Source organism: Lynx canadensis, chromosome X (genome assembly GCF_007474595.2).
Source record: "Lynx canadensis isolate LIC74 chromosome X, mLynCan4.pri.v2, whole genome shotgun sequence".
NCBI classification, from domain to species: domain Eukaryota; kingdom Metazoa; phylum Chordata; class Mammalia; order Carnivora; family Felidae; genus Lynx; species Lynx canadensis.
The window spans coordinates 89,898,821-89,922,024 of record NC_044321.2 but is presented as its reverse complement, the minus strand read 5'-3'; the positions used below and the strand labels follow the sequence as shown (position 1 = coordinate 89,922,024).

Sequence of the window (23,204 nt, the reverse complement as noted above, 5' to 3'; positions counted from 1 at the left end):
GTCTTAAGTGATCCTCCGAAGTTCATATAACCTGTAAGGGGAAGACCTTGGGGCCCTATCTCAGATCTGATGCCAAAATCCAGGCCCTTTTCCACTAAAATGGTATTTCTCAATCATTAGCTCCCATCAGAATCAATTCAGAATTTTTTAAAAATGCAAATCTCATAAATTGGAATTCAGTGACTCTGAGAAGGAGTGTCACAGTCTGCATTGAAAAACAAGCATGGAGGGTGATTCTAATGCAGAGGCGTTGGGGCCCCCATTTTGAGAAACTCTTAATATGCCACACTGCCTCTTGTGTCTGCTGAAGTGATAGAAGTATCCAGCCCACCTTCTTCCTATACTGGCTAGTTTCACTGAGTAGAGGCGATCAGCTGTGGTGGCATTCTATTCCCCATTGAGGCCACAGGTAGAGGGTCTACTGGGCAACAGCAGCAAGGCTGGGACCTTGAACCTAAGGGTTTGGGGGGAGGCAGTACCAGTTAGTCCACTTGGATAGAGCTTAACAGTGTCTTTCCAGAGCAGACTGGTAGGACTCATTTCTAACTGGTGGAAGGTGTGAAATAGGACTCATAGCTGACCAACTGATCACTGAAGGTGGTGGCATCTGTCCAGCTGGAATAAGAACTGAGATGAAGAGCTCTAATTGATACCTCACTTTCCAAAGCAGAAGACAAATGGGGAGCTCAGTGAGCAGAATTTTTTTTAGGGAAGGGAGAAGTTCATATGAAATTTAGGGAAATCATTTCAATTCTTACCTTTCCAACCTCAAACTCTGGAGAAAGGGAATAACCCAGGACCTTCCGTGGAGAGTCTTTGTAAGGGCTCTCTCTGTCTCTGCATGGCCAACTTGATTATTTAGAATTGGTCTTCCAGGCTGTCAGTGACTCAGTTGGTCTTCTGTCTCCACTTACCCTCTGACTTCCTGCCTTGAACTGCTTTACCTGCTTGTGAGCATCTCAGATGCAAATGAATGAATAAACAAAGCCAACACAGCTAGTTTTTGCTAATCTTTCTACTCCAGAATAAAAGAGGAGTGAAGGAGGGACAAGGCTTAGAAAGAGGGTCAGCAAACATCAGCTCAGGAATTTGAAAGATACAGCTTAGGTCAAAAGTGAGATATTAAGCAGAGACAAGAATGGTGGTGCTAGGGGCTGGAGGGGAGGGGGAAATGGCGACTTGTTACTCAATGGGTATACGGTTTCAGTCGTGCTAGATGAGTAAATTCTAGAGATCTTCCATACAATTTTGTGCCTATAGATAATGGGACAGTGCCGTGCACTTTAAAATACATTAAGAGGATAGATCTTACATTGTATTCTTAACATACACATACACACACACACACACACAAAACCAATACAAGGAACTTTTTGAAGGTTACAAATATGTCCTAGTACCTTGATGGTGGTGATGGTAAAACAGATATAAGGAGATTTCAAAACTCACTGAGATATGTACACATAAAGCTTAAAAATGTGAGGTCGTCTTTGAGTCACCTAGACACAAATGGGAAGCAAAGCCCTTGGAATAGCTACATCATGAGATGATTTCAGGCACAGAACTAGGAGTAACTCCCATTGTGGCGATATACAGAAGAGGAATAACGTCTACAGGACTAAGGTGGTAGAAAATGAGAGAAATGTTTGGGAAGGGGTAGTAGATCCTTTTTGAGGCTGTGTCCAAAGCAGAAAGATCTAGAATGTTCAGGTTCAGGCCGCTTATATACCTAACTTGATCCAAGGCATCCCATTGGGCAAAGATATTTCTGGAGCATGGCTCTATTTACCACTGGAAACCTATGCCTGTGTCACTTTCTACAGAAGTCTCAGCACTGGGCATGATATATTTGTAACAGGGTTGGCAGGTAGGCGATGCACACCATCTGGGGGGCATGAGGAGAAAGGCCTGTTCATATTCCTTTGCCAACACCAGTGCCAACAAAGCTGCTCCTCACAGACCAGTAGTCTTTCGGCCATGTTTTCCTTCACAGCTGCAAATCAGGGACTCTCTGACCACTTTGCATTCTGGTCATTAACTCAATGGCTGCTTTTCCTGGACCCTGTTACATTTGTAATGCAGTGCTTTCCTTAACTCAGAAGATGTATGGCAAGCTTAACCGGGAACAAAAGCATTTGAGTCTTTTTCTGTGGGGACTGGAGAGAAAGTGAAGTAAAGGAAGGATTTGGTTTCTTTTCTTTCACCCGGAAGAAATAAGAGCGGTTTTTCCAGTTCCATTGATACCAAGTGCCCACATATGAGTAGAACCCATGAGAATGAAAAGGTGAGAACGAATGATTAGAGACTTGGCAATAAGACACCAAAAGAGAGAGGTAGAATGCTCACTTGGGGCGGGGGAGGGCTAAAAGTAAGCTACCAGCAATCTGAGTTGATTAAGGACTGTCATCTGGAAGACCAGCCAAGCTCTTCTCCATTCCCTCTGAGGACATGCGACCAAAGGAATTGCCCTTGCGTTGCAGCAGAAAAGGTTTAAAATGAGACATAATAAATGATTTATCGACAGGGAGAGTTGTTAAACTACTGAGAAAGTTGTGGATTCTCCTTCTATAGAGTTCTTTAAAAGCACTGTACATGACCATTGGACATGTACGGCTTAGGTAGGTTTCCTGCCTCAAAAGGTTGAAGTGATTCCTACCCACGAGTCTGCATTAGAATGACCACCATGTCTCTAAAGATTAGTGAACATCAGCCTTCCGTAAAGAACGGTAAATGCAGAAGACACTTCACGCTTCCACTCTGGTTGTTATAACTTTCTGGCTACACTCACTGCATCTTATATGACCACGACCACTCTCAGAAACAGGCATGTGACCCATTTAGGAGATGAAGAAACTAAGGGATGAGGGACCATAGGACACCTAAAGACAGAGGGTCATTAACAATCCTATCAATGCCTGGTTACCGGGCCAGTTATCAGGAGCACCAGGGTGAGTTCTTGGTTTCTGAAATCCAGTGTAGCTATGTGGCTAGAATTCTAGGGCAGGGAAACAAAGCCATTGTGTACATGACATATACAAGAAGAATAAAGATAGAATGAAGTATAGCACTGTGTGTGTGACTTTTTTTTTTATGTCATTGCAAAGAGACTTAGCTAGTTCCTGGGAATGAACTTGGATTGCTTTGGAGGAGTGTCACGAAGGGAAGTTACTCCACTGCAGGCAATACAGGGACTGAGAGCACTTGCTTGAATGCGCTTCCCCGCCTGGCGCATGTGACCATGTAGCAGTGTGCCTGCCTAGAGTCCACATGGCCCATGACCTCTCTGTCCAGCCACAGGAGAAATCGTTCTAATTCCTGAGCTGGGTTGGGGCTTATTCTATGCTCAGAAAATATGGGGCAATTGGATCTGTGAGATCTCTTCCTTGACTGCATGAGGTCTCATCTATGATCCAGAAAGGCTTACATTCAAAACACATAGGCTTCATCTCTCCCCTGTGTAATTTCATGGTCACTTCTGACTTTGTATTGTTCTCTCTGGAGAGAGAACATTAGAGAGTTATCTGTGGCAGTGATTCTGAACTTGCTGTCCACGGACGGTGCTGGCCCACCACACCTCTAGTACTAAATAGAATGACTAACTCTCCTAGTCTTATCACTGAGAGTCCCAGGAAATGCCTCAGTCCCAGGAGAACCAGCATAATTTGTCATCCCAGTGCTGAATGAAGGACAACGAGTCTTTTCTGAAGTTAGAAGTATTTAATTTAAGTTCTGAAAGCTGATGAGTTTCCCTAAAGCTAACCATGTGTAATTTAAACTGACTTTTGTGATTCTGCCATCTTACATCTCGGGTTCTAAATTCCACTTAAAAAACAAAATTGTGGCGACAGTGGTTGGCAGTATTGTAGTTTTTTAAACTGCTGGATTTTTCACAGATGATGATACTCTTATGTCAGAGCCCCACCTCTTATTTCGAGTATAGTCTAGGTACCACTCACTGATATAGTTTCTTTCTCTGCCTTCGATTCTCTGCCCTTCTACTGGTTGTCATACTGGAACCTTGGATCTCCAGGTGATCATGTTTTGGGGCAACCTATGGGGTTGGTTCTGACTACAATTGCTGAGCTTGGAAGAGCTAATGCTTTTGTTCTGCTGGTTTACACGCCGCTTAGAGGAAGTGGCCTTTCTCCCACCTTCCCAGTCTGCGCCTCTAATTCTTTCCCCATTCTTAAACATTTTGTTGAAATCCTGGATGGGAAACCATGGAGGCTTTTAAGTGTAATACTACTGGGGCGATAAAGGAGAACAATGGGGGAAGGTTGTGGGTGAATGAGCAGTGGGAAATGATGGCTGTGCATTACATCACTGTGTCACCTTGGGCAAGCCACTTAGCTTTCTGATACTCAGTGGGCTAATTTGTAAATCGGGAGTGACGCCTTTCTTACGGAACACAGATCGTTGGGCAGGGGACGTGAAGTGAAGGCTTTGGAAGGGAATTCGATGAAGCAGTCGGCAGTCTGCGTTGGTCAGTTTGTTTCCTTTCATCCTCCCGCCTGGGCTTCTTCACCAGGAAGTGAGCCCATAACAGAGCTCTGCTTGTACTTCTCATAATCTTACAAACGCTAATATAACAAGCAGAGGCATTACCTCATTGCGGCCAAGCATACCTGTTTTCTAACAGCAATTACTTAAAACTAGTTCCACTTCTCCTGTTGGCTTTCAATCCCTCATCACATCTTCTTCTCACTGCCCACCCCCCCCGCCCCCCAATCAGGCACAAAGCCTCCTTCCCAGGGGCTCAGCTCAGGGCACTTTCTTCCCAAGCCCTAACATTCCAACGTAAGCACCTACAATTTATGATCTCCTCTCCCTTCCTGCACAAAACACATAGCACACAATACATATGTTTCAGGAGGGGAATTGCGGTGGACTGAAAACAGAGCATTATGCTAAGAATCAAATAATTGGGCTCTGGTCTGGCCAGTGTACCTCACTAGCCCTTTTCCCTTGGGTAAATCACTTCCTCTCCGGATTCCCGTCCGTAAAGTGATGGTGGGGGGAAGGGATGTTAGGACTGTGTGGTAGAAAAGTAATGGCCCAGGAATAGGCAGATCGGGTTTCTTATCTTCTTATTCTGGTGTTGCCGCTTGCTAATTTACTCTATGACTTAAGGGAAATCATTTCTCCCCTTACTGGGCCGTGCCCCCCCATACATAAAACAAGAAGGTCGAATTAGGAGATTCATTAAGGTCCCTGCCAGCCTGGAAATTGGCTGCTTCTGTGAAATGGGTTTCATGAAACAAACATGAGTTGGAGCGCCTACTCTGTGCCGGGCACTCTGTAATGGTGCTTGTGAAAGGGCCCATGGCTGGGCACGGTCCCTGAGACCCTGAAAACAGCTGCTGCCAGCTCCTGACAATGTCTCCAATTAGCAGTATGGTAGCCCATACAGCCAGTGCCTGCGCAAGTCCCCCTTACCTTGGGTCCCCACCCCTGAAACCCTCTCCCACGACCTGTAGCCTTAAGCAATCGTGATGAATCATGGAGACGTTTCTGAAACATCCTCCACCATCTGCCTGCTGGAGACATTCACAGTGCTGTCATCAAGCTGCAGTGTGGTCTCTGGCTGCCCTAATTGCGGCCAGAAAGCAATGGCAGATTAATGGAGTTGGGAGGGAAGGGGTCGATTTTCAACAGAGGGGTCTGTGAAAGCCATTTGTGAGCTGGGCCGAGGAGATGAGATCTGAAAAGGCTCTCGGGGTCTTGAATCTGAGATTGCTTGTTCCGGAAGCACCTTGAAAGGTCCTTACAGCTATATATACACGTTCCTGCTGCCAGGCAGGGGGCACCTGATCCATGTCACAGAGAAGAGAAGCTTTGGAGCAAAGGATGAGGCAGGTTTTCTTAATAGCCGGTCTAGAGTCAAACAACGCTTACTGGTTGGAAAGTTGCCTCGTATTGCTTTTGGGGAAAAAGTGACTGATCAGTGCTCACTCAGTGATAAGAATGGGGTGTGAGAGAGGAACCCCATATTTTATTCTGCACATTTTTCAACCCTGTGAACGGCTCATATTGACGCCCTATTAGACATCCTACATAGGTCGTAGGGGCACATCCTGTGACCCCCCACAGTGAGCTCTCTTTCCTTCTTCTCCCTTGTAGGAGGGGCAGCCCCCTGAGGTGTCTTCCTTCTCCCTCACTCTCTGAAAACAACTTGCTTCCTGACCCTTTTGAGATACCATCTCCTTCCAGGCCTCCAGGCCAGTAAAGCCATTCCACCGGAAGCTGAGGATTCTCTGGGCAGCCTTGGTTTCATTCAGCCTTCCCTCCTGCCACTTGCTTCATGCTAGACGTCAAGAGTTGAAAGCTGTCTGATCAGGCTGCATTCCAGCTGCTGGAGCAGCCACCAGTTCATTTCTATGGCTCTTCCATTGCAGCCTAGAGACCATAGAAATCTGAATCAGGTGGAGGGAAGGGAAGATGGGGAAAATGCTGGAAAGCAGAATCCCAGAAGGACCTAAACGGTCCTGAGGAGAATAATGTTATCCAGAAGCAAAGGCCAAGTGGTACATAAACGAGCCCTAGGACTGGCCAGCCAGATGAAACTGGCCTACTTGCTAACTTTCTGCATTTGGTGCTATGACCCAACTCATCTCCCCATCCCTGCAGAGAAACCTGGGACCATGAGGAGCAGCCTGACCCTGGTGGGGACCCTCTGGGCCTTCCTGTCCCTTGGTACTGCTGTGGCCAGTTCTACCAGTTACTTCCTGCCTTACTGGCTCTTTGGATCCCAGCTGGGGAAGCCAGTGTCATTCAGCACATTCCGGAGGTGCAACTACCCCGTGCGGGGAGAGGGGCACAGTCTGATCATGGTGGAAGAGTGTGGGCGCTATGCCAGCTTCAGTGCCATCCCAAGCCTGGCCTGGCAGATGTGCACAGTGGTGACAGGTGCCGGCTGTGCTCTGCTGCTCCTCGTGGCACTGGCTGCTGTCCTGGGCTGCTGCATGGAGGGGCTCATCTCCAGAATGATGGGACGTTGCATGGGAGCAGCACAGTTCGTGGGAGGTAAGACTGTGTCACCGGGGCTGGGCAGGTTGTGGAGCTTGGCGGTGGGGGTGGGGGTGGGACGTGTTGCCTTACGGGGAAATCCACTCTCAGCCCCTCCTGTTTGTCCAACCCGAACGCTATGAACGTGGACTCCTTTGAAACACCCAGCCCAGGACTCCCCAGAGTGCAATCTATAGCAGGGTTTTACTCACAGCAAAACGGGCTAGTAGCAAAGTTGGTATCTGGGTTTTTTGGTTTTTGTTTTTTGTTTTTAGCCTCCATTTTCATCACCTTCTTCCGCCTGAGTAGTGCCCATTGAAGACTTTTATCCAGGTCCGCTTTCCAGGGGCAGCAACATATACTCTAAATACACTTGATCTCCGAGAGCCTTGATCTCTGGTAGTGATCTCAAAGGGCAATGATCTGATAAACATGTACACGCAAGTGCTAATTACTGACAAGTTTAATGTACAGCCTTCACCAAAGGAATATATCTCTAAAAGTGAAATGCTAGGTACGAGACAGACTGTAGGTCCCTGCTTATTTGCCCTATATTTAAGGCTAGCCCTATCTGGTAGCTGTTAACAGTCTATCCCAATTTCCTATGGCCCTGACCCACCCTACTCATTTTTCCCCTCATTCAGTCTCCCTCTAAATTTAGTGCACAAGACCTGGGGTGCTGGTAGCGTGCAGATGGGCCAGGAAAGAGCAAAATGCAAATATGGCAGACTGCGGGAAGGCAATGGGGGCAGTTTAATTTGAACTTTGCGAGAAGAAAAGGCAAGTGTAGACAGGCAAATGTATGTGTTATATTTTATACCTAAATGGGGCACTGGGAAAAAGTGCTGGTAGAACATCTTGCTGAAGTTTGTGGTTGTTGTTCATGAAGTTTTAGAATCATTATTCAAGTCATCATCATTATCACCTCCATTAGCAGCACAATGTGTGTGAATGGAGCCGAGAAACTTGGTTCCCACTTCTGGCTCTTAACGCTAAGTTGCCCAGTGGCTGGGCAAGTGACAGTGACCTCTAGTATGCTCACCTCCCTTCCTTCCTTGAATTTGTTCGTTGGCAAGATGGCGCAGATGCTAAATTTCTTTATTCTCTCTAATGACTGTATTGAGATGGCCTTGGAGTAAGAGAATAGTGGTGAACAAAGACATTGTTTCTCAACAGGAGCTATTCCCGCCCTGCCCTGGACGTTTGGTAATCTCTTTGAGACACTTTTGATTATCACAACTTGGGGAGTGTGCTATTGACATCCAGTGGATAAAGATGTGGGATGATGTTAAATATCCCACAAGGCACAAAAACACGACAGCTTCCAATTTCCAACAACAAAGAAGTATCCGGCACAAAATGACAATCATGCCAAGGTCGAGAAACCCTGAACTAACGCATCATGGTTTCCTGACCTGCTTATGAAAATTGCCAGTTTCTTTGTGTTGTTCCAGTTAAGGTGATATTTTCTGGTTCCCTCTTTCTTCAGACTCACTGTAAAAGTTTTAAATGTGAATTCACGGGGCGCCTGGGTGGCGCAATCGGTTAAGCGTCCGACTTCAGCCAGGTCACGATCTCGCGGTCCGTGAGTTCGAGCCCCGCGTCAGGCTCTGGGCTGATGGCTCAGAGCCTGGAGCCTGTTTCCGATTCTGTGTCTCCCTCTCTCTCTGCCCCTCCCCCGTTCATGCTCTGTCTCTCTCTGTCCCAAAAATAAATAAACGTTGAAAAAAAAAATTAAATGTGAATTCACATTCTAGTCTCCCTTATTCCTGAAATTTTCCATTCTTTAGCTACTAATGGTTTTCTGGCCACATTGAAAGTCATTAGACTAGCTCCTTTCTTCCCCCTTGAAAACCATGGTACAGAACCAGTTACTAAGGCTGGTCTAAGCCAATGACTTTGTCTCCCTTTGGGGGCTCTATGGGTATCACAAATAAACCTTAAATAGGCTCACTTTTCACCTGAATTCTTGGGCATGCTATAGATAGCTCAGCACTTTTATGGACACGTTATTTCAGAAAATAACACTTAGCTGGCGGGAGAAAGCAACTTATATTTATAGTCTCAGGGCCCAGTTCGGTGCCTGGCACAGACCAGGTCTTCAGTAACTGTAGAAGAATGAATACACAGCTATCGCAGTGTCTAGCGTATCTTAGGATAAGTTGAACACGTGAGAGCTGGGTTCCTTCACATGCTATGCTTTTTGTTTCCCCCAGGGGACCTTAGCACCCTGAGTCCTTTTCTATTCTGATTTGAGAGTGACAGCTTAGCCTCACTTGAATTTCTAAGAGTTGCCAGCAGAGGGTGAGAGGGGCTAATTGGTAGGAATCAGAAGGCAAGTAACAACAGCTTCCACCAGAGTCCAAGCATTATTAACAGTGGCTCCTACTCCCAGCTTACTTGGGCTTGACTGAGACTTTTACAAAAACCCTTATGTTTCTCCATATGATACATTTTAGTTGATCCCACTTCCGAGGTTTAGAAACTCAGAGGAAATTCTTGAGGAGGTATGTGGGTAGGTCATGGAATTTTACAATACACTCATGGACTGAGTGGGCAAGAACTTGGGCTGAGTGGCAGGTGTCATACATAAGAAGCAAAACATTAGTACTATTTTCCTCTTATGTGGTTCCTCATATAGAATGATTCCCCATTGACCCTTGCTCATAGGCATATGGTCACAGTATTTATACCTGGGTGAGGGTCTTTAAAGTTCAAAAATAAAATGCCATTTGACAGTAGTCATAGGAGTCAAGACCCAAGGCATGGTGGTTCAAGGTTTATCCCTGGATAAGTGAATGATACTGGACAGATGGCTAAATTTCCATAGCTCTCCCATCTGTAACACCAGCCAAATAAGGGTCATTTGTACCTCCTTTTTAAAAACCGGCACCTGTCAAGGTTACATCAGATGTGAGGGAATGGTGAAGACTGCTCGGATGCATCATATTTCCTAGGAGCCCCTTGGCACATGACCATCACCCAAGGGTCTCCAGAGATCTTGTATCTGACCCCTCGGAGATATGCTCTGTCAGTGTCAGGAAGCCAAGCCTGAACAGCATGTTTAGCACCACGGATAAAAGACACAAGAGAAAGAGCTGTGGGGGTTAAGTTTAAGCTTGCTGTTCAGCTGAGGGGAATTGATTCTGTTGTTCCAGGCCTGCCTGCTTCTCGGCAGCTAGTGCATTAACCGAAATACAGCAGGGGGGTGGAGCCAATTTGTTTTAGGTCTGGTTGATCTCTGCCAGACCCCAAACCACTGAAGAGATGGAGTATCCATTAAGAACTACTCCCTCCCCCTGCCTGACTCTTGTTCCCCAGTTTGGCAGCTGCCCACAGAGATGAACAGTGGGAAGTGGGAGAGACAGGAAGAAATAAAGAGCTGCTGGCCTGAGTCAGACTTAGCAAGGTGACCTGATGGGGCCCTTGGGTCCCATTTGCTCCACCTGCAGCTGACCCAGCTGGACAAGCCTAGGGTCCAGGGAGCCTTCCACTGGGACCTTCATGCCCTGCTCCAACCGGTGAAGGAAACATCTGGCCAGGAGATTATTTCAACCCTGGGGATGCTGGGCTTTCCAAACAGCTGGCCCCCAGTCCCTGAGAACAAGGTCATTATTCACATTCCCCTGTGTATACATATGCAAGATGCTTGTGAATTGTTCTCTATCTTCAGTGCGAGCTAAACAAAGAAGAAATAGTTGAGAAGTAAATATAAGGAACTTCTTGGCAGGAAAAAGTATAAGATCTTGGATCGGGTTACATGAGGGAGGCCAAGAATCTTTCTAGAGCAGGGAATGTATCAAGATCACCTGGAGGGCTTAAAAATATGTGGACTCCCCAACTCTCTCAACCTTTTTCCCATTCTGATTTACACAGCAACAGGTGGACGTCTGCGTGTTTTGAAAAATCTCCCCAGTGACTCTGATGTGTATGCTGTGTTCCTTTTTCCCAACGCAAGTGAGAACCACCACTCTGGACATTTTTTTTTTTTTTTTTGGTTAAGGAGATATAATTCAACGTACCCAGATAGGCACCACTGTTTCTTTCCACGTAAGGTCCTAATGTTACATGCTTCAAGCTCAGTGAAAATTGCCACTAGAGACAGATCACTGAGACCTTGAATCAAGGAAAGGGGGCTATTTTTCTAAAAATAAAACAAAACAAAAACAAACTCAAAAACAAAACAAAAACAAAAAAACCCCCATTATCTTCCCTGTAAACGATGCATTTCCTGGAAAATCCCTCAATTTCACCAGGCATCATTTAGTCTATCCTTACCATGATGAACGAGGATAAAAGTGGCTTTCTGCTTGGGAAAATCATATTTAAAGAAGTTAACCTACTAGCAAATACTTAGGTACCCAATTGGAGCAGAGCAGAGAATATGGGTCAGGGCTCCTGACTCTCAGCCCTGGGCCTTATGCACTGGTGCTACTGATTTCTCCTTTTCCTCTTGAAGATGAAATGCTATCACAGTGTTTTTTTAGAGTGGCCCATGAACCGTTTGTATAAGAATTACCTGGGGTGCTTGTTAGTGCCATTCTAAGCCTACTGAATCAGAACTGATGCCTTATACTCTGTGTTTTACACAGTCTCCTTAGACTGATCTGTTCTTGACAATATAGTATAAAATAGTTGAGATGTATGCACCGGTCACCTTAAGAAATATGTTACCGATACAATTATAGTCTCCTTCATATCCCGATCATATTCCCTTGTTCCTACAGCAGAGGTAGCTATGATCTTTCATTTGTACACACCAAAATTTGAGAACCTCTGCTCAGGGTTGTTCATAATGTTGCTTTTTCCTAGAACTCCCTTTTCTTCCATCTCTGCCTGTAAACATCTGCCTCTTTCTCCAAGTTCAGGTCAAATGTAGCCTCTATGTGAAATCTCCCCTGATCTACCTTAAATATTTCTTGCAGAAGTAAACTTTCTTATAACTCCAAGAGAGAATATGGGGTCAAATGAATTAGAGAGTTGAGTGAGGAGCTCCCTGGGAAGGGAAAGCTAAGATTATAGCTAGAGGGCAGATTTATACATTTTCTAGTACGTTTGAGTTAAAGTTGCTACAAGAGCAATAAATTGAGCAAATTAATAACAAATTAACTCACACTGGACTTCTGCTCAGGTGGTAAATTCAAACTACCTAATAACCATATTTGGACAGATATTTGGGGATGGGGTGGAGAGTGCAACCAAATGGTTGCATCCTCAATATTTGCGCTTGTGGATGGCAGAAGGGGTAGCAAAGGGGATTGGTAACACCCAGGGATGGGACGTTCTCTGCCCAGAGACGAAGGTTAGGCATCTGCCTAATGGAGAATGTGCAGTTAGAAGGAGGTTATATGACTGTTGGGGTATGGGAAAGTAGTCATTCTGTCATCAAGGGAAGGTTGAGTGTAGCTGGGATGTAGCTGCAAGAAGGGTTCCACGTTCTGTCCGAGAAGGTGAGTGAGTCTGAGGGTTTGTACTGGTGTTGAGGTTGCCTGCCACAAGGGCTGAGTAAAGTGTTCAACTCCAGGCCTCTGCTTGGTCAGAGAAGGGAATTCAGACTATAGCAACAAAGTTAGGGGAGGATATTTGGTATATTTTGGGATAGGGGATTCTTGTGGAGAGAACAGTCAAAGAAGGGAAACAAGATGGCAGCCCCCTGGTCACTGTATAGTAGGGAAGTAAGGATGAGAACATACTCTCACATTCCCCTGTGTGTACATATGCGAGATGCTTGTGAATTGTTCTCTATTTTCAGTGAGAGCTAAACAAAGAAGAAATAGTTGAGAAGGAAATATAAGGAACTTCCTTCTTGGCAGGAAAAAGTATAAGATCCTTTCTAGAGACAGGTGAGAATAAGAAAGTACCCAGCTGAACAGAAGCAGTTGGGGCAGACTTTTCCAAGGGACGTATTTGGTTAGACAAAACCAGGAGTTAGCAATAACACATACAGAAGTGGGAGCCGGGGCTAGATCTCACACAGGGCTGGAGTTGGGATTTAAACTGGTTTTTTTCTGGGGCTCCTGGGTGGCTCAGTCGGTTAAGCATCTGACTTCAGCCCAGGTCATGATCTCACAGTTTGTGAGTTCGAGCCCCGTGTTGGGCTCTGTGTTGACAGCTCAGAGCCTGGAGCCTGCTCTGGATTCTGTGTCTCCCTCCCTCTCTGACTCTACCCCACTCTCTCTCTCTCTCAAAAATAATTAAACATTAAACTAGTTTTTTCTGCCATCAAAGCAGCCCAGGAATATGCTGAATATGCTGTGTTCATCATTTAAAAGGCAGGAGGGGGGCGCCTGGGTGGCGCAGTCGGTTAAGCGTCCGACTTCAGCCAGGTCACGATCTCACGGTCCGTGAGTTCGAGCCCCGCGTCGGGCTCCGGGCTGATGGCTCAGAGCCTGGAGCCTGTTTCCGATTCTGTGTCTCCCTCTCTCTCTGCCCCTCCCCCGTTCATGCTCTGTCTCTCTCTGTCCCAAAAATAAATAAACGTTGAAAAAAAAATAAAAAAAAAAAAGGCAGGAGGGAGGACAGAGGATAGGAAGAGTAGGAAGGCTGGTTGGGCAGAGTATGGGGCCACATGCACTGGGGCAGAGCACATGTCTGGCCGAGATTTCTAGTCTCTGGCTTGGTGCCTGCAAAAAATTGCAAGATAACAACTCCAACCAGGCAGCTTTTGAATCGAGCCCTATTCAGTTTTTGACTTTTCAACTGGTTTTTCTTATGAGGACAAAGAGGTGAGAAAGAAATTAGCACAGAGAATATTATATGTGAGAAGTTGAGAGAGGAGTCATAGGGGGAGGCTGCTGTTTAATAATAATATTTTTTATTGAGCACTTTCTATATGCTAGATATTTTATGAGTATTACTTTTTGAAGCAGCCCTATAGGATAGAGTACTATTCTCATTTTAAAGATGAGATAACTGCACAGAGAGATTAAGTCACTTGCCGAAAGTCACACAGCCTCTAGGTGGCAGAGCTGAAATTTGAACTTAGATCTAGACTGATTATAGAATCCATTCTCTCTCTCTCTTTTTTTCCAGCTTCTTAAAATATAACAGACATAGAACACTGTAAGTTTGAGGTGTAAAATGTGATTTCATACACATACATATTGTGAAATGATTACCACAATAAGGTTAGATAACAATCTATCACCTCATTTCATTCCTTGTGTGTGTGTGTGGTGAAAACATCTAAGATCTAGTCTCTTAATAACTTTCAAGTATATATAATCCAGTATTGTTCTCTGAAGCCATTGTGTTGTACCATGTCTCTGGATCTAATGCCTATAAGATTCCTAGTGCTTGCTAGAGATATTGTTGTCAAAAGGCAGTCATTTCTGGATAGAAGGACAGAGCTTCTAAGGGTTGATGATCTCTCTGCTTAGTGAGAAAAAGTGTTTCCAGTAACTGGCTATGTGACTATAGGTAAATCACTGTCCCTCTCTGAGTCTCAATATCCACATCTGTAATGGGGACGGATTAGAGTAGGTAATCTCCAGAGGCCTTTCCCTCTCTAGGATTCTATAGATGTACCAGGTGTCTAGGATGATCTCCCATCCATGCTAAGAAGATCCCTTCAGAAGGCTTCCCCCTTGGGTAGTGTGGGCAAAGGAAGCTGTCTGTTAGGTACCCAGAGCATACTCTGAAACAGATGCATTTATTGGGCACTTATTATGTACCAGGTACCAAGCATACATAGTCGAAGATAAATAAGGCCCCTCCCTTCAAGGAACACACACTTTTTTTTCTCAAAATATTTTATTAAGAATACATTCATTGGGAGTAGATTCCCATGGCTCATCACTTACACACAACACCCAGTGCTCATCCCAACAAGTGCCCTCCTCAATGCCCATCACCCATTTTCGCCTTCCCCTGCACCCCCAGCAACCCCCAGTTTGTTTTCTGTATTTAAGAGTCTCTTATGGTCTGACTCCCTCTCAGTTTGTAACTATTTTTCCTTTCCTTCCCTTCCCTCATGGTCTCCTGTTAAGTTTCTCAAATTCCACCTATGAGCGAGAACATATGATGTCTGTCTTTCTCTGACTGACTTATTTCACTTAGCATCATACCCTCCAGAAGGAACACACACTTCAGTGAGGGAAGCAGACCGCAATCAGTTGTAAAAGATATATATCACAGGATATTTCAGTCACGGGAGTAAGCACAAGGTGCTGTGGGAACAGAGGGGAGGAAAATGTTAACTTAGGCTGGGGGCGGGGCACCTGGGGGATTGTGAGAAAGGCTTCCTGGAGGAGATAGTTCCTGACCTGAGCTTCTCACCACGGTAAGGTCTGAGGAACAAGAGAGGGCTGAAGAAGTTCCACCCTCTTCAGCCATGGCAAGACAGACACTCGGCCAGCACTTGTTCCTGCTTGAGCACTCAGAGCTCATGCCAGTCCCAGGGCTTTGAAGGTGGAGGTTAGATAGCTGAACTGCCGTTCTTTCATAAACGTGTGTTCTTTTCTTCCTAGTTCATGTGGAAAAGCTCACTTTTTAGTAACTCTTCTCTCAAAGGATAAGTACCAGGGGCTGGAAAAGGCTTAGGATTCGTTTCCCATTTTGTCTTTAACCCATTGTGCACACTCTGGCTGATACCTCTTCATATCACAGGATTTCAGTTCATCTGTGGTAAAAACAAACGAACACGACGAAGGAATCCCTAAACAAATAGGAGTGTTGTTCCATTGCTACTGGATAAATTCCAGAGCTTAGGAAGACCTTTGAGTGACCAGTTTCGTTTCCTTTAAGACTACGAGACAGATAAGAATGCCTTCTAATTTTAAGCATTCCACTGAGGAGAATTTCTAACCTTAATTGGTCATTCTTTTAGTTTCTAAACCCTCTCTTACTGTTAGAAAGTTATCTCAGTTTTCCTATTTAAACTCTTCTTGCTACCTCATCTTTTTCTCTGGACTCGTTGAATATTAAGAAAAGCTGGCTGCCATGTTGCAGACAAGCTTAGAGTACTTTGTGGTCTTCTTCCGAAAGGATTCATCTTAAGGCAGAGTGGACTTATTAGCTTCTCAGCGTGTACGTGGAATCTTCCTCAGCGGGGAAAGGGAGGTGCAGGGGAGGCCAGCAGTCCCTGGAGTAACCTGCCTTTCACTGTCCAGCCGAGCCCTAGAGCTCTGGAACCTATAAATATGCCATTCATTCATCATTGATCAAAGCCCTGCTCCGTGGAGGTTCTGTGTTATTAGTTTCTGCATTTATATTTCTGGCACATGACCTTCCCATAACCTTTGGTGTGGCACCCAGGTATAGTGTTCTTGTAATTAGGCTCTCTTGGTCGCAAGTAGAAGAGCCTCACTTGAGCTCTCTCACTAAAAAGGGAGTTGATTATAACACAAGGAAAGTGGAACTGGAAAGCCATTGGGAAGGACTGGATTTTTCTCTAGCTCTTTCAGGGGAAGTGTGGAGTTCTTCGCCATGGCGTGTCTGCTTCACGCCGCTGTATTCTCTCTCTCTCTAGGAATCAGTTTGCTCAGCCTACCCAGAGTTGATGTCTATTCATAACTCTGGATTGAACTTGGCTTCAGCTTGACACACACTTGGTTCTACCTCTTAGGGTGTTTCTTCCCTAACCTTTGCCCCATCTGCTAACTCCCTCAGCATCTCTGTTTCTGGATTAAAATGTCCAGAAGGAAGAATCAGGCCCAGCTGATGTCTTCATGCCAGGATATGAGGTCACCCATCACTGAGCAGCCAATGAATTTGGTTGTTTTTGTGTTAGCTGTCATGTGTAGTCCACCGCACTGTCACCAAAGACATGAGGGAGGAAGAGGTCATAGGTTATAAAATGTAAACCTGGGCAGTAAGGAAGAGCTGAGGATCACATAGTTTCCTTAGAAGGAAGTGTCAGCAAGCAGACCCAGATTTGTATCTCTGGTCAGAAGAGTAAGGTTATTGCTAAGATCCCATAGTTTCTCTGTAGTGACCAAATAACCTAAACAAAATGGATGCGAAGATGGGGGGCACAGCGGAAGGTATCGGAAGCCAAATAAAGGAGAGATGCTTAGCATAAGGCTGGAACCATTTCTCAGAATGAGACAGTATTTCTGGAAGAAGGAGTGTGGTGCCCTCCTCACCAGGAGAAGCCTACCCAATGTGTATGCTTTCTGTAGATATCGGTCTGGCAGCTGAGTCTAAGTGATAGAAACCATGACCTACCTTTAACCATTAAGGACCCATTTGACTCTTAGAAAAGGCTGAGTTTTAGGAAAGAGTAACATTCTCTACATTGTTGTCTTTTGAAAATCAGACCAAGATAGAAGAAGAGTCCGACTGGAGAGGCCAAGTTAGCTTTGTGGGTCGTCGTCAAAAACATTTTGCCTGTAAAAAGTACACCGGCCTGTCTTAATTCCTAATACTGCCTTTTCTTTAGAAGTTGTTCCCTCTACTATCTACTGCAGCTCACTGCTTATGACATGGCCAAGAAATCCTGTTGAGTTGGTAGTGTCACAGACATTTAAGGTTAAAGGGGAAAGATAAACTCTGGGAACAAGAGGCAGAGTTGGAGCTGAGCTAATCCAGAGAGAAATTTGGGGTGACAGAAGACTTGTTACATTTTTTTCTACCTATGTGTATGCTTTTCTTTCCAGGGTTGCTGATAAGCTCAGGCTGTGCATTATACCCCTTAGGATGGAATAGCCCGGAGATAATGCAAACATGTGGGAATGTCTCCAATCAATTTCAGTTAGGTAAGGTGGTCTGGGCAGGATGGCAGTGATGGTTCTTTTGGGAACCTGGTTTTCCAAGTGCTTTACTTCTTGGAGGGGAGTCTTCTTGCTAATGGTGCTTGCCTGAGTCTCTGTCATCATGTTAGCTTGTGGGGAGTGGTGGCTTGGCTAGATTCATTTGGCCTTGATAACTCACAAAGGTGGGACATAAATTTCTCTTTTTCGGTTATGTCTCTCTACATCCTTAATGCGCTTTTACCCAGAGTCCTGTGACCAGTTTGGGGAAGCCCTATCTACAGGGGGATTTCAAATGTTTAGAAACTGATGATCTGTCATTCTCTGAAAAAAATCCCAGTTTCTATTACTCTTTCCTTTCCAGGCACTGATTTCCAAATATAAATCAACACTATCTCTTCTCACTCTCTATGAAGAATATAACAAGAGGTAATCTGGTTTACATCAAGCATTAGGAGCCTAGATTAAATATTGGGAATTGTTACTCACATTGTTACATTGTTAGTGGTACGTTAATGGCAAGAGCTGTCAAATATTAGGATGGGTGGCAGAGTAATTCTGGACTCTTCTATGGCTGCCAATTCTCACTGAGAATGACAAGTTCACTAATGTGAATTGGGACTAGATTAGACTCTAATTGAAAGACGTCAAAGTATTTTCCCAATATACTATCGTGGAAGAGAGTAGAAGGGGAAATGTCTAGGGTTCTTTGAGTATTCTCAATTGTAGGAGAGGATTTTGGAATAATGAGGTCACCTATTCCCTACAGCTTACGTTCCAATACTTCCCTTTCTGTCTGTTGCCTCAGCCTGTTTTTTTGAGTCTCCTCTGATTCATTTTTGGAGAAAGGAGTTGTTCACTATATAAGCATAGCATGAGGGAAGGGCTATATAGAAGATGTGACAAATGTGGGCCCTGGAATGTCTAGTGTTACTGGCTCAGGGCTGAGCTGACTGGCAAATATAATAATTTTGCCATAGGTGAAGGAATGAGTACATATTTGGGGGTGGGTTCTGAAGAAAAACGAAGCAAGCCACTATTCCAGCTAGCTGGGATAGAGACAGTTAAAGATTTACTACATTTCTCCTATTTGGTTGTTGGATATATAATTCTACTTTTTAAAATAATGGCTTTATTGATATACAACCCACATGCCATAAAGTCTGCCATTTTAAAGTGTACGATTAGTGGTTTTAAGTACATTCACAAATTTGTGCAATCATCACCACTATCTAATTCCAGAATATTTTCATAACCCCCCAAAGAAACCCCTTACCCATAAGTAGTCACTCCCCATTCCTCCCTGCATCGAGCCCCACCCCCCCCCCCCGCAACCACTTTCAATACAGATTTGCCTATTCTGGAAATTTCATATAAATGGAATCATATAATATGTGGTTTTTACGTCTAGCTTCTTTTACTTAGCACGTTCGTCCATGTTGTAGCATGTATCAGTACTTCTGTTTTTCAGTATGAAAGAGTTCCAATTTCCCAGCATCTTCACCAATACTTGTTTACTTGTTTTCCATTAATTTTTTAATGTTTATTTATTTTTGAGAGAGAGACAGAGAGAGACAGAGCATGAGCAGGGGAGGGGCAGAGAGAGAGAGGGAGACACAAGATCCCGAGCTGTCAGCACAGAGATCGACACAGGGCTAAAACTCATGAACTGCAAGATCATGACCTGAGACAAAGTCCAACGATTCACCAACTGAGACAACCAGGTGCCCCTGTTTTCAATTTTTAAAAGTCATAGCTATCCCGGGGGGTGTGAAGTGGTATCTCAATGTGATTTGAATTTGCATTTCCCTGATAACTGATGATGATGAGCTTCTTTTCATTTACTGATTGGACATATCCTTCCTATATCTTCCTTGGCGAAACGTCTATTCAAATTATTTGCCTATTTTTAACTGGGTCATTTGCCTTTTTTGTTATTGTTGTTGAGTTGTGAGAGTTCTTTATGCATTCTGGACACCAGACCCTTTTCAGATATATGATTTGAAAGTTTCCCATTCTGTGCGTTATATTTTACTTTACTGATGATGTCCTTTGAAGTACAAAGTTATTTAATTTTGATGAAACCCACATTTATCTATTTTTCTTTTGTTTCTTGTGCTTTTGGTGTCATATCTAAGAATATATTGCCAAACCCAAGGTCATGAAGACTGTTTGGGCTATTCTGGATCTCTTGCATTTCTATGTAAATTTTAGATTCAGCTTGTCAGTTTCTGCACAACAGCCAGCTGGGATTTTGATAGAGATTGTGTTGAATCTGTACATCAGTTCGGAGAGTATTGCTACTTCCACAATGTTAAGTTTTCCAATCCAAGAACACACAAGATGATGTTCCACTGAGTTAGATCATCTTTAATTTTTTTCAATGAGATTTTGTAGTTTTCAATATACAAGTCTCACTTCTTTTATTAAATATGTTCTGAAGTATTTTATTGTTTTTGATAATATTATACATAGAATTGTCTTCTTAATTTTATATTTGGATTGTTCGTTGTTAAAGTGTATAGAAATACAGATGGTTTTTCTATATTGACCTTGTATCCATCAAGCTTGCTGAACTCTTTTATTAATTTTAATGATTTTTTTTTGGTAGAGTTCTTAGGATTTTCTACATATACGATCCTGTCATCTGAGAATAGAGATAGTTTTACTTCTTCTTTTCCAATCTGGGTGTCTTTTATTTCTTTTCATTATCTAATTGTCTTGCCTAGAACCTCCACAACAATGTTGAATAGAACTGGTGAGAGCAAACATTATTGGCTTACCCCTCACCTTAGGGGTAAAGGGTCCAGTTTTCCACCACTAAATATTGATGTTAACTATTGGTTTTTTTCATAAGGCTTTTATTAGGTTGAGAAAGTTCTCTTTTATCTATTCCTAGTATGTTAAGTGGATTAATCATGAAAGTGTGATGGATTTTGTCAAATACTTTTTCTTCACTTACTGACATGATCACTTTTTTTACTGATTGATTTTCATATGTTAAGCCAACCTCGCATTTCAGGGATAAATCACAGTTGGTCATGGTGTATATAATCCATTTTATATGTTGTTGGGTTTGTTTGTTAGAATTTTATTGAGGATTTTTGCATCTATGTTCATTAGGAATATTGGTCTGTGGATTTCTTTCCTGTGATGTGTTTGTTGGATTTGGGTATGGAGGTAACATTGGCTTCATAGAATGAGTTGCTACTTTGATTAATGTAAAATGCCAAAGTAAAAGATTGCAGACATGATTTGCATATAGTCATCTGGCAGTTTTCTGCACTAATCACCACCCCAAGGGGCTAGTTCACAAATGGGCAATTTTGTGTGTGGCTGCCTTTGTTTCAAGTTGACAGCCATCAATCGTGTTTACCACAGGATCATTATTTTTCTCTTAATTTTTACTCAATATTTTATTATTGTTTCTCTCTCCATTACATTCTCCTCCTTTATTACCCTTCTCTCCTGCACCATATGTCTCCCCAAGGACTCTAGCTCCCCTGTCCACAGTGCACAGGATAGTGTAGTTCTGTAAATGCTTAGGGATAAAGGGATTGCTGAATCCTGCTTGAGTCAAGCCCTCCCAGTTCCTTTTCCGAATCACCCTTTCTAATTTTTCCAATCACCGAAGTGTCTCTCATCCATGAGCCACATTTCCTGCCCATATTCTTCAATTACAGGCCTCCATATTAGCACTTTTCTGGTTGAAAAAAAAAACCTGGTTAATGCTGAAAAGGAGAGACCATCTGTGCCACTCTTGACCCTTTTCTGGTCAGCTGCCAAAACATACATGACGGTGCCAGCTGTATTATCAGCTGTTCCCTTGTAATACAGAGGTGCCAGGAGCAGGAGCAAAACATGTAGTAGAATTTTAAAAAATATATTTTATGATATGTTGGGAATACTGAGCTTGTGGATACCAAGGTTTGGAAAAGCCAATGCTAGAAGTACAGCTTTTCCCCTTAGACTTTTGTTTAAGACTCTGGAGATTCTGGGGTGCCTTGGTGGCTCAGTCGGTTGACCATCCCACTTCGGCTCAGGTCGTGATCTCCCGGCTCATGGGTTCGAGCCCCGCGTCGGGCTCTGTGCTGACAGCTCAGAGCCTGGAGCCTGCCTCAGCTTCTGTGTCTCCCTCTCTCTCTCTGCCCCTCCCCCCTCTCACACTCTGTCTCTGTCTCTCTCTCAAAAAGGAAATAAACATTTAAAAAATAAAAGCGCATTAATGCTCTGGACATTCTGGTAGTGGGGAAGCCCCTTCGGCATACCTTAAATACTGTGTGGCTAGATGAATGAAACACAAGAAAAGTACACTCAGTATCCAGTGTACAGACTTTCGTTTCTTTTTCTTTGAAAGGCAGCCTGGTATACTGAAAGATCATAAGCTTTGGAGTCAAAGATCTCAGTTGCTATCCAGGCTCTGCCCCCTATGTATTTGTATGGGGGTACAGTCACTTAGTGTCTGTGTCTCACTTTCCTTCTCTGTAAAATGGGGGATAAAAATAATACCCATTCCAACGTTGTCACAATGACATAATAAAATATATATTAAAGTACCTAGCACAACATTTGACTTGAAGTAGATAGGGGCCTTCTTTAAAAGATAGCAGAGCAGAATGTGCTGGAGGGGAGACTATCGATTGGTGGCATTAGTTTGATTCTGCTGTAGGCTCTATTTCACGCACTCTGTATTTCGGAAAGGAAGCTTCACAGAGTCAAGAAAGACATGAGCCCTACCCGAGGAACAAAGCTTCTTACCTTGACTTGCTTGAGAGAGATGAAGGGAATGAGGAGGACAGTGGAAGCAGGCATTGTTAGTCTGCCAAGGCGATTGTGAGAACGAGTAAAATAGAATTCTACTCTGAGACTCTGGATAGCCTCCTTCATCTTCCAGTATGAAGAGGTCACACTCGTATTTTTAGCTCCTCTTTCCCTGGGTTTCCATTCCAGTTATCCTGAACCATTCACTGTTACAATTTTTAGTCCTAACCTGAATTATCAAAGATATAACTTGTATTAAGGCAGCACTCTTGGGGTATGTGTTGGATTAAAGATGAGCACAAATTCTTTGATGCCCTTCCCATAAAGAGGCTAGGTCTGTCTCTACTGCTTATGTTATAAATCTGGGCTGGCCTATAACTGCTTTAACCAATAGAGTATGGCATAAGTGACATAAAGCTTATTCTAGGCCTAGCCTCTAAAGAACGTTCAGTTTCCATGTTGGTTTCTGGGATCTCTAAGCCATCATATAAAAACTTTGACTACTCTGCGGGAGTGACCAAATGGAAAGTCCCACAGATACTTGGAAACAGAGAGAGGCCCAGCTGAGTCCAGACTTCCAGCCATTCCTGCAAAGCACCAGACATGTGTGCAAAGCAGTCCTAGGCCCTCCATTCAAGCCATCTGAATACCACTGAATGACTCTAGTTAAAGCCAATTGCAGTAGAAAAATTGCTCAGCTGAGCTCTGACCGAATTATTACCTATAGATTCATGAGATATAATAAAA

At 43.9% G+C, this 23,204-nt stretch overlaps 1 protein-coding gene across 1 annotated transcript in view; it reads left to right on the top strand.

Annotated features, from left to right (window-relative positions):
- Positions 1–6,557: 6,557 nt before the first annotated feature.
- Positions 6,558–23,204, top strand: part of LHFPL1 (LHFPL tetraspan subfamily member 1) — a 39,799-nt gene continuing 23,152 nt past the window's right edge. Inside the window, exons 1-2 of the mRNA XM_030306261.2 lie at positions 6,558–7,023; positions 17,604–17,702. Of these exons, the coding sequence (XP_030162121.2) occupies positions 6,558–7,023; positions 17,604–17,702 (565 nt within the window). The remainder of the gene's footprint in view (positions 7,024–17,603; positions 17,703–23,204) is intronic.